This window comes from Corvus hawaiiensis, chromosome 18 (assembly GCF_020740725.1).
Source record: "Corvus hawaiiensis isolate bCorHaw1 chromosome 18, bCorHaw1.pri.cur, whole genome shotgun sequence".
Taxonomy (NCBI): Eukaryota; Metazoa; Chordata; class Aves; order Passeriformes; family Corvidae; genus Corvus; species Corvus hawaiiensis.
Window position 1 is genome coordinate 1629264 of NC_063230.1, and position 10056 is coordinate 1639319.

The 10056-nt window shown below is 63.3% G+C and overlaps 1 protein-coding gene across 4 annotated transcripts; it reads right to left on the reverse strand.

Moving 5' to 3' along the window:
* Positions 1-130: 130 nt before the first annotated feature.
* TESC (tescalcin) lies at positions 131-6924 on the reverse strand. 4 transcript variants are annotated; one of them, XM_048323267.1, is made up of 8 exons: positions 6792-6921; positions 3241-3310; positions 1931-2011; positions 1566-1627; positions 1419-1480; positions 1242-1349; positions 768-815; positions 131-379 (listed from the first exon to the last, which is right to left on the reverse strand). In XM_048323267.1, the coding sequence occupies exons 1-8, from the start codon at positions 6847-6849 to the stop codon at positions 302-304; spliced, it is 567 nt and encodes a 188-aa protein (XP_048179224.1). In that variant the 5' UTR covers positions 6850-6921; the 3' UTR covers positions 131-301. The 4 variants fall into 4 exon arrangements, with proteins under 4 accessions (XP_048179224.1, XP_048179222.1, XP_048179225.1 ...); XM_048323265.1 differs by having other exon boundaries at positions 1566-1705; positions 6792-6919; XM_048323268.1 differs by lacking the exon at positions 1419-1480 and having other exon boundaries at positions 6792-6924.
* Between the last annotated feature and the right edge of the window lie 3132 nt (positions 6925-10056).

Genomic DNA, 10056 nt, shown 5'->3' on the forward strand with positions numbered 1-10056 from the left:
CCCAGAGCAGCGTGTGGCAGAGGCTAAAAAATCCAGATTTGTGGGGAAACCAGGATTTGTGGAGGCTTTCTGCTCAGGGAAACACTCCACCAAGGAGTGATGGATGGACTGAGTATTTCTCAGCGAGGACTAAAAAGAGAAATATCTTTTATTACAGATAAAAGCCTCTGATGTTTCTAGAGAGCAAAGGGCAGCCCCAGCACAGGCAGAGCCATGCAGCTGGGAGCCAGGTGCCAGGACATGGAGCTGCTGCTGGGTCCTCTTCCTCGTCCTCATCCTCATCCTCCTCCTCCTGCCCTCCTCAGTAGCAGTGAGCGATGGTGTCCATGTTGAGGAAGCGCACGTGCATCTTGGTCTCTATGTCGATGCCCTGCCACATCTGCCAGGGGAAGGGGCTGAGCGGCGCCAGGGTCAAAGCCCAGCTCCCTGTGCCCACCCAGCTCCCTGTGCCCACCCCGGTCCCTGTGCCCACCCAGCTCCCTGTGCCCACCCTGGTCTCTGTGCCCACCCCGGTCCCTGTGCCCACCCAGCTCCCTGTGCCCACCCCGGTCCCTGTGCCCACCCAGCTCCCTGTGCCCACCCAGCTCCCTGTGCCCACCCCGGTCCCTGTGCCCACCCAGCTCCCTGTGCCCACCCTGGTCTCTGTGCCCACCCCGGTCCCTGTGCCCACCCAGCTCCCTGTGCCCACCCCGGTCCCTGTGCCCACCCCGGTCCCTGTGCCCACCCCAGTCCCTCCCCCCAGGGACATGAGTGGAGACATCACCAACCTTCAGGAAATCCTCGAAGGTGATGCCCTCGTACACCTGGTCCGGGCCCTGTCGTGGTGAGAGAGGAAACACTGAGGCTGCCCCAGGTGATGTGGGAAGGGGTGGCCCAGGGCTGTCCCCTGGGGCTGAGGGACAGGTCTCCCATGGGTTCCCAGTGCTGGCCCTGCCCTGTACCCCATGGCCAGCCCAGAATTGGTCCCCAAACCCCCAAGGCTGCAAGGAACAGCCTTTTCCATGAGCAGTAAGGATGGGGTTTATGGGATACTGTTTGCTGATCCCCCTTGGGCTCTTCTCATGAGAAAACACCACTCTGGAAGCTGCTGCCTGAAAACCAATCCCTGGCCAAAGCAGCTCTGGGACAGGGGAGGTGCCCTGGGAAGCAGGGACCTCTTCCAGCCCCATTCTTGATGCCCCCACAGCCCCTCAGTGGGGCCCCGGCAGAGCAGGGAAGCAGCTCCCAGCACAGGCTCCCACCATTTGTCCCACACAGATGCTGGCTGCCTCCATCATGGCCCCGTCGGCGATGGACCGAGCTGACTCCTTCTCCAGGTGGGGGTTCCCCGACAGCAGCTCCTCCACCACCTGCAAGGCAGAGGGTCAACGCCAGGCCGGGGAATTGGGGGGGACGGGGCAGGAGGGGCCACACGTTACATTTCTGTACTCCTGCAGTGTGATCTTCCCGTCGTGGTCCGAGTCGTACATGTGGAACAGGACTGGGAGGGACGAGAGGAGCGTGGCAGGGTCAGGGCAGACCCTTCCCACCCCAGCCCCAAACCCCAGGCCCTGGGAAAGCCTCACATTTGAGTTTCTCCTTCCGGAAGCGGTCGAGCTGCTCCTCATCCATGTTCATCTCGATGGGTCTGAAGTAGGACATGATAGTCAGGAAGTCCTCGAAGTTGATCTCATCCGCCAGCCCATCCGACTCCTGCCGCAGGTTCCTGGGGGTGCCGGAGCCCACGGTGATGGGAATCCCCCAGCCACCCACTCCCAAGCCCATCACATGCCCCCCCAAAGCTTTAGGACTGGTTTGTCACTAAGACTCAGCTTAAATGTCTGATTTTCCACCCGGTTCCACCCCAGCCTTTGGGGAGAAGATCCCTGCCCAGCCCCATCCTGCTTCCAGAGGATAAATCATCCCTCCCCGGGTGCTGGGGGGTTCTCACCGCTTGTCAAAAAAGGCGTGGACGATTTTCCCTCTGATTGGGTTGAACTCCAGGTCGGGAATGCTGTCAAAGTTCTCTTTGCTGCGAAAGGGACAGAGACAGCCCGGAGCGTGAGGGACCCGCGGAGGAGGGAGGGGCTCCGACAGCCACCGGGAGACCCCACCCCTTCCTTCCAAAGCAATCGTGGAAAAACAAAGAGGTTTTGGATAAAAACCCCTTTTTGCTGCCATTCACACTGGGAGCAAGTCTGTGCTCAGGGATTTTGTCCCACTAAAACGGGTCTTTGGGAAGCCCTTAGGATGACGCCGGGGCCCTTTGCATGGCTCCCTCTGCCATGATTTTTAGGGTTTTCCCGGGCTAAAGGCCTCAAACAGGGCTCGGCAAGGCACAGGAAGGAGCTCCTGCTGTCCAGCCTCCCCTCGGCTTCGTGCTGAGCCCGTGCTGGTCATTGCTCTCCACGATTTATAAAGCAAATGAGGCAAGAAATCACCCCCGGCAGGGGGGGAGCAGCAGCGGGGGCTCGGAGCTCTCCCGAGGTGCCCAATTCCCCGCGCAGCCACCCCGGAGAGAACAAGAGCAATGGCAGGTCCCGCTTGCTCCCTCCCCAAAACTGGTTTTAAAGCTGGGGGGTGATGAGGTGTTTGCCAGAGCTCCGAGGCCGCTGCGTCCTTGTGGTTTTCCTGGGATTATTTGCAAGGCCACGCTGCCAGAGCTGCCTCAGCACGGCCGGGGAAGGACGCTCGGAATCACAGCCCTGGACTGGCACCCTTGGGAGCCCAGGGAAGGGGGGACATGCTCTGGGCAGCCCCGGCAGTGGGGCTGGAGCTGCAGTGGGGCTGGAGCTGCAGTGGGGCTGGAGTTGCCATGGGGCGGGAATTGCAGTGGGGCTGGAGCTGCAGTGGGGCTGGAGTTGCCGTGGGGCTGGAGTTGCCGTGGGGCTGGAGTTGCTGTGGGGCTGGAGCTGCCGTGGGGCTGGGGTTGCCGTGGGGCTGGAGTTGCCGTGGGGCTGGAGTTGCTGTGGGGCTGGAGTTGCTGTGGGGCTGGAGCTGCCGTGGGGCTGGAGTTGCCATGGGGCGGGAATTGCAGTGGGGCTGGAGCTGCAGTGGGGCTGGAGCTGCCGTGGGGCTGGAGTTGCCGTGGGGCTGGAGTTGCAGTGGGGCTGGAGCTGCCGTGGGGCTGGAGTTGCAGTGGGGCTGGAGTTGCTGTGGGGCGGGAATTGCCGTGGGGCTGGAGTTGCCGTGGGGCTGGAGTTGCCATGGGGCGGGAATTGCCGTGGGGCTGGAGTTGCCGTGGGGCTGGAGTTGCCGTACCGGATCGTCAGCTGGTCCTGGCTCAGCTGCTTGAAGCGCCGGTGCAGGTGCTCAATCTGTTCAGAGGTGACTGCCAGGCAAAGGAGAGAGGTGACAGGGGCTGAGCCCCAGGGGACCCTCGGGACACCCCTCTGTGCCTGTCCCCACACCCCCAGCAGCGGGGCAGGGTCCTGGGCACAGCTGTGCCACCCCATTCCCCTCTGGTGGCCCCATGCAGCCCCACGAGGCCCGGCTGTGTCCCTGCGTGCCCCGTGCTGGCTGCAGGGTGGTGCCAAGGGCTGCTTTATCCCCTGTCCTGGTCTGCAGGAAATTCCCTGGCCCAGCATGGCACGGAATGGCACAGAGGGATCCCAGTCCCCAGGTCAGGATCCTTGGGGTCAGTCCTTGGAACTGGCTTGGCCATTTTGTTTGGGGTTGTCGGCACCATCCTGACCTGCCCCGGGACATCCACTGCCATGGCTGCTGCAGGGAATAGCTCTGGGATCAGCAATCCTGGCAGCAGGGACCTGCCCCTGGCCAGAGAAGAGGGAAGGACATGGAGGGGGCACAGCAGCACCCCAGAATCAACGCCTGGCTTTGAAATTGCTGCCACTGCTTGGGGTGAGCCACAAAGCCTCGCGGTGGGCACTGCCCCAGGGATGCACTAACCCCATCCCGGGGCAGGGGCTGGAAGGGGGGACCAGCAGCTCCCTTTGAGCCCCACGAGCACTGGGGTTCCAGCCTGAGGCTCAGCAGCACCTCCTCGCTGCCCTAAGCCCCAGCACATGTGAGTTTATCTTCCCCAGCTGTTCCCCAGGGGCTGTAACCGAGCTCTAACCCCCCCAGGGCCTGACTCTTGTGCAAATATTGACAGGGGCCATTCCCAGGAGCCAGGGAAGTGCTTTGGAGCTGGGGGAGAATCTGTCTGGGCACCAGCTGGACCCACAGGCTCCTGCAGCCCTGGCTGGGGCCGGGCACGGGGCAGGGCTGCCCTGGCTGCTGGAAATCAGCCACCCCTGGCATCATGGAGAGATAGAAAACCGCATTAAAGTATCGCTGAGGGGTTGCAAAGGGTTAATTGCTGCAAGACAGCAGGGTCAGAGCTGGGCTTCGCTGCCTCCCGAGCTGCCTTTTATGATGTTTAAATAATGTCCTTTGCATTCCTGACTGCTGCTTCACAGCCTGGAAATAGCAACGGTATTGATCAGCGAGGCTGAGCCTCCACAGACCTCTGATAACAGCCTGGAAACCCATCTGGGCCGGGTCCTGGGGCCCTGGGCCTGCCCGGATCCCCGGCAGCACCTTTGCAGGACGGGCTTCAAACCCCCTTTCTTCAACCCCCCTTAACCCCACTGGCCCCCAGGTGATGATGCCCAGGCCTCACTGATTCATCCATTGGATGTTTTCTCCCCTAATCTCTCCTGGCTGCTGCTCTGCTGCACTCATGGGAACTTTTCTCGGACTTTGCTTTCCAGTTTTGGCCATGGAGCAGTGACCTTTCACTTCCTGCTTTGACGACATCGCCGTCACCATGGGAGCAGCTGGGCCACCGAGCCTTCAGCATCTGGGATGTGGGTGCACACCAGAAAGCTTTGATGTCTCAGAAAAATGTCCCAGGCACCAAGAGGAACAAGAACTGGGGTCAGTGGCTGGATGCTCGTGGTTGGGCCAGCCCTGCAAGGCTGGCTGAGGCTTTTCCTCCCTCTTTCCCTAATCCCAGGTCTACCTCTCAGGTCTCCCAGGATCGCTCTGTCCTGTGAAAGGTGGCAGCGCTCGGCTACTTTCCAGGAAAAAAGGGAAAATCTGCACAAAAGGCAAAAGCTTTGCTGGAAGAAGGGCTGGCTCAAGGGCAGCAGAGGCTGCTCGTGTCCCTGAGAAGCATCCTGATGCTGCAGGCCCGTGTCCAAGCCCGGCAGTCTCCGCTAATGGGGGGAGAACAGGATTTAAACCAAAGGGAGCTGGGCCAGCTGTTCCCAGCCTTGTGTGGTTTGTGCTGCTTGAGCAGAGGGCATCCCACAGGAAAGGGGCACTGGGGGGCTCAGCCCTCCCCGTGGGACCAGCCTGGGTGTAGGGAATGGCCGCAGCATCCCGGGAAGAGCCGCTTCACCCCCGACAGACGCTGCTGCAGCTTTGGGATGGAGCACACAGAGGGAGGGAGGGAGGGGAACCGGCCCCAGTGCCCCGAGCAGCCCCTCAGGGTGCCCCTCCAGGAGGGACAAGGCAAAGGAACGGGCCATGGGCACGTCCAAGTGGCTCTGCCCTGTCCCTGCTCCTCCCAGGGGACCGAGGGTGGCTGCAATGCCCCGCACGAGGTTGGACCGCAGCAGCAGGGCTGTAGATGCCCTGAATTCCCAGGGGGTTTGGTAGCAGCCACAGCACGGTGGGAGCTCTGTGAATCCCACCGGGAGCACAGGACGTGCACCCCAGTCGTGGCTTGGAGTCAGGGACTCCCTCTGCCCTCCCTGCTCTGGTTCCGATGAGATTTTTGAATGCTGCCCACACCAACCCTTCCTGGGGCTGATTCACGGGGCACCGGGGCAGGTGCCACCTGTGCCTGAGGGGCTGCTGCAGGGTCCCTGGGCCAGGGGGTACCCCAAAAACCTCCTCCCACCCTGGGCTGCCAGGCTGGCACCCCGCGGGCTCCCCAAGCTCCTGAGTCCAGCCCGGGGTGCTCAGTGGGGTGCGGGGGGCTCAGCCCTTCCTGGGGGAGGAGGAGAAGGGATGAAAGGAGATGTAACCCCAGGAGCAGCAGCAGCACTGGACCCTCTCGACCCCCGCTTTGGCCGTGGGCAGAGCGACCCCTCAGCCCTCGCTCCATCGCAGCCGCTCAGCACGGCCGGAGCCGGAGGATCCGGGTGGGAGCTCCCCGATCTCCGTGCCCGGAGCTCGCCACGTCCTGGAGCGGTGACGCTTCCCAGGAAGGACACGACCACCCCGCCCTACGCCCCGACCCCTGCGGGGAGCCCTGGGCCGTGTCCCTGCTCCTTCCCCTGCGGTTGCGGCCCGGGACAGCCCCGAGGTGCCGCGGCCCGGTGGCTCCGGGGCAGAGCAGCCGTGCGGGGACAATTCCCTGCCCCGGTGGCGCGGGTGGGCAGAGCCGTGCCGGGGCTCGCACGTGTGGCCGCTCGACGTCCCGGCTCGTGGCATTGTGGCGCCGGGGACTCTCTGGTGACATTCCTACACCCTCTCCTCTCATCCCCTGTCCCCGCGCCATCCCCCGGGTGTCACATCCTGCTCTCCCCCCACCCCAGGTGACACCTTTGCACCCTCCCCGAGTGACATCTCCTGCATCCTCCCCGCGGGTGACACGACACGTCCTGCATCCCCCTCCCTGCTCGAGCGCCACCTCCTGCAGCCCCCCCCCCCCACCCAGGTGACATTTCCTGTACACCCCCCTCCCTCCCTCCCTCCCCGGGTGACACCTCCTGCACCCCCGCGGGTGACGTGTCCCCTGCGGGGCCGGACACCCCGCGTTCCCTCCGGCAGCGCGGCCGGAGGCTCCGGGCCGGGGTGAGGCGGGGGGCGGCAGCGGCAGCGCCCGGCCGAGGTGCCCGCGGGTCCCCGGTACTCACAGCCCGTCCTGTCCGCCAGCTCCCGCATCTCGGCGGGCACGGAGTGCGCGGAGCCCATCCCGGGCCGTGCCGGGAGCGGCGCCGCGGGCGCTGCACCGGAGCCGCCGCCGCTTTTAAGGGCGGGCGCGGCGGGGAGGCGGCGGCGGCGCGGCGGCCCCGGGTCCCTGCGCGCCCCCGCCCAGAAGCAGCGCCGGGAGCGGCACCCGCTGGGAGCGGGGACAGCCCCGGAGCGGCTGGTGGCACCTGGAGCCCGGCTGTGCCCCGCTCGCGGCTCTGGGGCGGTCCCTGGGAGAAGGGCACGGAGCTGCCCCCTGTATCCCAACGCGGGAATGGGGGCCGGGGGCTCGCCGTGGATCCCCTGCAGCGGCTCCCACCTGAGCCCCGCGGCTGCCCCAGCCCTGGCACTGCCCGGGCTGTGCCACCCTGGATGGGGACAGACAAAGGAGGATGCACAGAGGAGACCCAGGACCCCCAAAGGGAGGGGGGAGGGTCTTGCCCAGGAGGGAGTTTTGGCAGAGCCCCGTGCAGAGGGGGGGATTCTGTCACCATCGCCCTCCCTGCCAGACTGGCACTGGCAGGGACACGTCACCCTCCCACGGGCGCGGGGAAGAGCAAAGCCCTTCCAGGAGGGAAGGAGAGGGTTGGGAGGCAGCTCAAACAGCACAGCACACCGCGGCAGTAGGTAGCAAGTCAGTGTTGTTTATTTGTTTAAAGCCAAATACAAACAGGAAAGGAATGAAATCATTTCCAGCCTCCAGCTGTCCAGGAAAATACCTGTTTATAAATAAAAACAGAGAAAGGAGGGATGTCCCCATCTTGCAACCTCAGCTGTCAGTGTCGGGGGCCCTGGGGCTCAGGGCTCCTCACCCTCCGTTCCTGGGCCAGCAGTTTTCCATCCAATGTGGAATTTTGGCCAGCCCAGGTACTTCCAGCGGGAGGAGGAGGGTAAGAGGGGGGTTAGACATGCAGCACTCTGTTCCCTTCCGTGGGGGAAGAGTCCCCAGGGAGTGGGGCAGGGCCCTTGGAGCCGGGATATCCCTGGGGGATGCCCAGGAGTCCGGACAGTACCTGGAGCCAGCTGTGTGCAAGTGGAGGTGGCCTGGAAGGGACCAGGAGATCCCAGGGACCCTTCTCCAGCCCTTCCCTCCCCTCCCCTCATGTCCCAGCTCTCCCTGCCCCCCGGCAGGGCTGCCTGGCCTGGAGGGTCCTGGTTTTCCTGCAAAGGTTGGAGACAAACTGCCGTGGTTTGTCCCAGAGGCCTCACCCCCTGCCCTTGGCTGGCTCAGGGCGCTCTCAGTGTGTCCCTGTGTGTCGGGATAGGTCTGAAGGGGTTGGAAGCGCTTCCCAGGAGGATCCAGGAGCTGTCCCTCCCTGCCCCTGTGCTGCTGGAGGGCACGAGCAGCTCCTGAGCCTGGCCTGGAGCAGCAGCACATCGAGACCTCGGCCTCCGAGGGTGGACAAAGCTCCCAGGTATGCTGCTGCTCCCGGGCCTCGCTCCCTGCCGGAGGAAACCTGAGAATGGCACTGCCTGGAACATCCCTGAGTGCCAACACCCAGTGGCAAAGCTGGGAACCAGCCCTGGTTTTTCCTTACGATCCAGTGACCACTCCTCACTTCCTGCCCCTTCCCAGCCCCCTCTTCCCCATTCTGAATTTTTTTCCTTCACCCTCCGGATTTTTACGTGACAACACCGGGGCTGTTCTGTCCCCAGGACAGGTGGCCGGTGACACAGAAAGGGAAGGGAGAGCACAGCATTAACTGCAGGGAATTCACCCCCTGCTCCCAAGGGATGCACAGGAGGAACCTGGCCAGGCTCTGCACTCGGTGGGAGAGAAGGGAGGCAATTCCACCTTCTCCAGAAAGCCACACAACCCTTCCTGGGAGAGCTCCACAGACAGGACAGGACAAATCCCGACGGACGGCATCGGCACCATCCTTAACACGGACACCACGGATCCGCCCATTACTCACGGACACAAGGAGCTGTTGGGATCCACTGCTGTCTTCTTGGGGAGAAGCTGACTGTGCCTGTGCTGCCAGGAGGGGAGGGGACACAGGCAAACCCCAAATGTCACCCCAGCACCTCACAGAGGTGCTCCCCACCGTGCTGGACCGTGGATGTGCAGCCTGTGGGAACCCCTGTGCATTCCAAGAGGCTGCTCCAGCACGGACACAGAGGGATCCTGGGGCCTTTCCAGCTTTCCCTGGCCACCCTGGGCGCTGGGCTGAGGCCTCCTCCCACAGCAGCAGGTGCTCACAGGGGAGTTTCTGCTCACCAAAACCAAAGACTCCACCCACGGCAAGCAGCACTGGAGGCAGCAGGGACACCCTCCCCAAATGGGAAACGAAAGGGAACGCACCATTCCCTTCGGGTTGGTCTCAAATCCCAAAATCTGACTTGGCCCCTGAGGCTGTGTGGAAAACAGATGGAAACAGCCCAGTCTTTTCCAAATTTGGCACATCCAGGCTGTGTTGGTGCTCTGGGTGACCCCAGCACCCACAGCCCGGGCTGTGGACATGGGCAGCACCCAGAGCAGGCAGAGCTGTCTGCGGGCACAGTTCTTCCAGAAACTCCTGCCAGAGGGATGAGGATTTCGTTCCAGGGCTGCTGGGCTGCCAAGCCTATCCCCTTTGCACAGAACGCTCCCCTTCTGCACCCCAGGCCACACCAGCCATGGGGAAATCTGTGGTGAGCAACAGCTCCCCACTTCCTCCTGGGCCAGGCTCTTCTCAGGGTAAGGACACGCAGTGGCCCCAAAAGAGGGATGGGAAGGGCCCTGGTGGCTGCTCTGGGACCCCTGGGGCAGCCAGCAGCTTTCCCGGTGGCTTGGTGAGCACTGGCCAGCAGCAGCAGCTCTCAGAGGAGCCCTGGGTGCTTTCTGTGGCTCCTGTGGCTCTTTTATGGCACAGCTGGACCTGGCACTCGGGCAGCTCCTCCTCGTGCCAGGGCTCCCGCGAGCTCTGCGATTCCCTGGATGCACTGGAGAGGGGCCCAGGTGTCAACAGAAGGGAGCACAAAACCCCAGGAATCTTGCTGACAGCTGGGAATGGGAATGGGGCACCCAGGCTCTGCTCTGCCTGTTCTCAGCTACCTTGGGACTCACAACCCCCATTCCCAACCCTGCATCCCTGCCAGGAATCTTTTGGGATCTGCTTTCAGAAGGGGTTGGAGGGCTGGGGTCTACTCCAACCCTCAAGAACAAGAGATGGATTTTCAGGTTTTTGCCTGAGGATTCCCTACCCTGATTCACAATGGCAATTCCTC

Coding starts and splice junctions, on each gene's coding strand:
- TESC (XM_048323265.1), bottom strand. CDS start 6,849: ATGGGCTCCGCGCACTCCGTGCCCGCCGAGATGCGGGAGCTGGCGGAC. Junction 1,706..1,930: donor CACGCCTTTTTTGACAAGCG/GTGAGAACCCCC, acceptor CGGCACCCCCAG/GAACCTGCGGCAGGAGTCGG. Junction 1,481..1,565: donor CCGGAAGGAGAAACTCAAAT/GTGAGGCTTTCC, acceptor CGTCCCTCCCAG/TCCTGTTCCACATGTACGAC.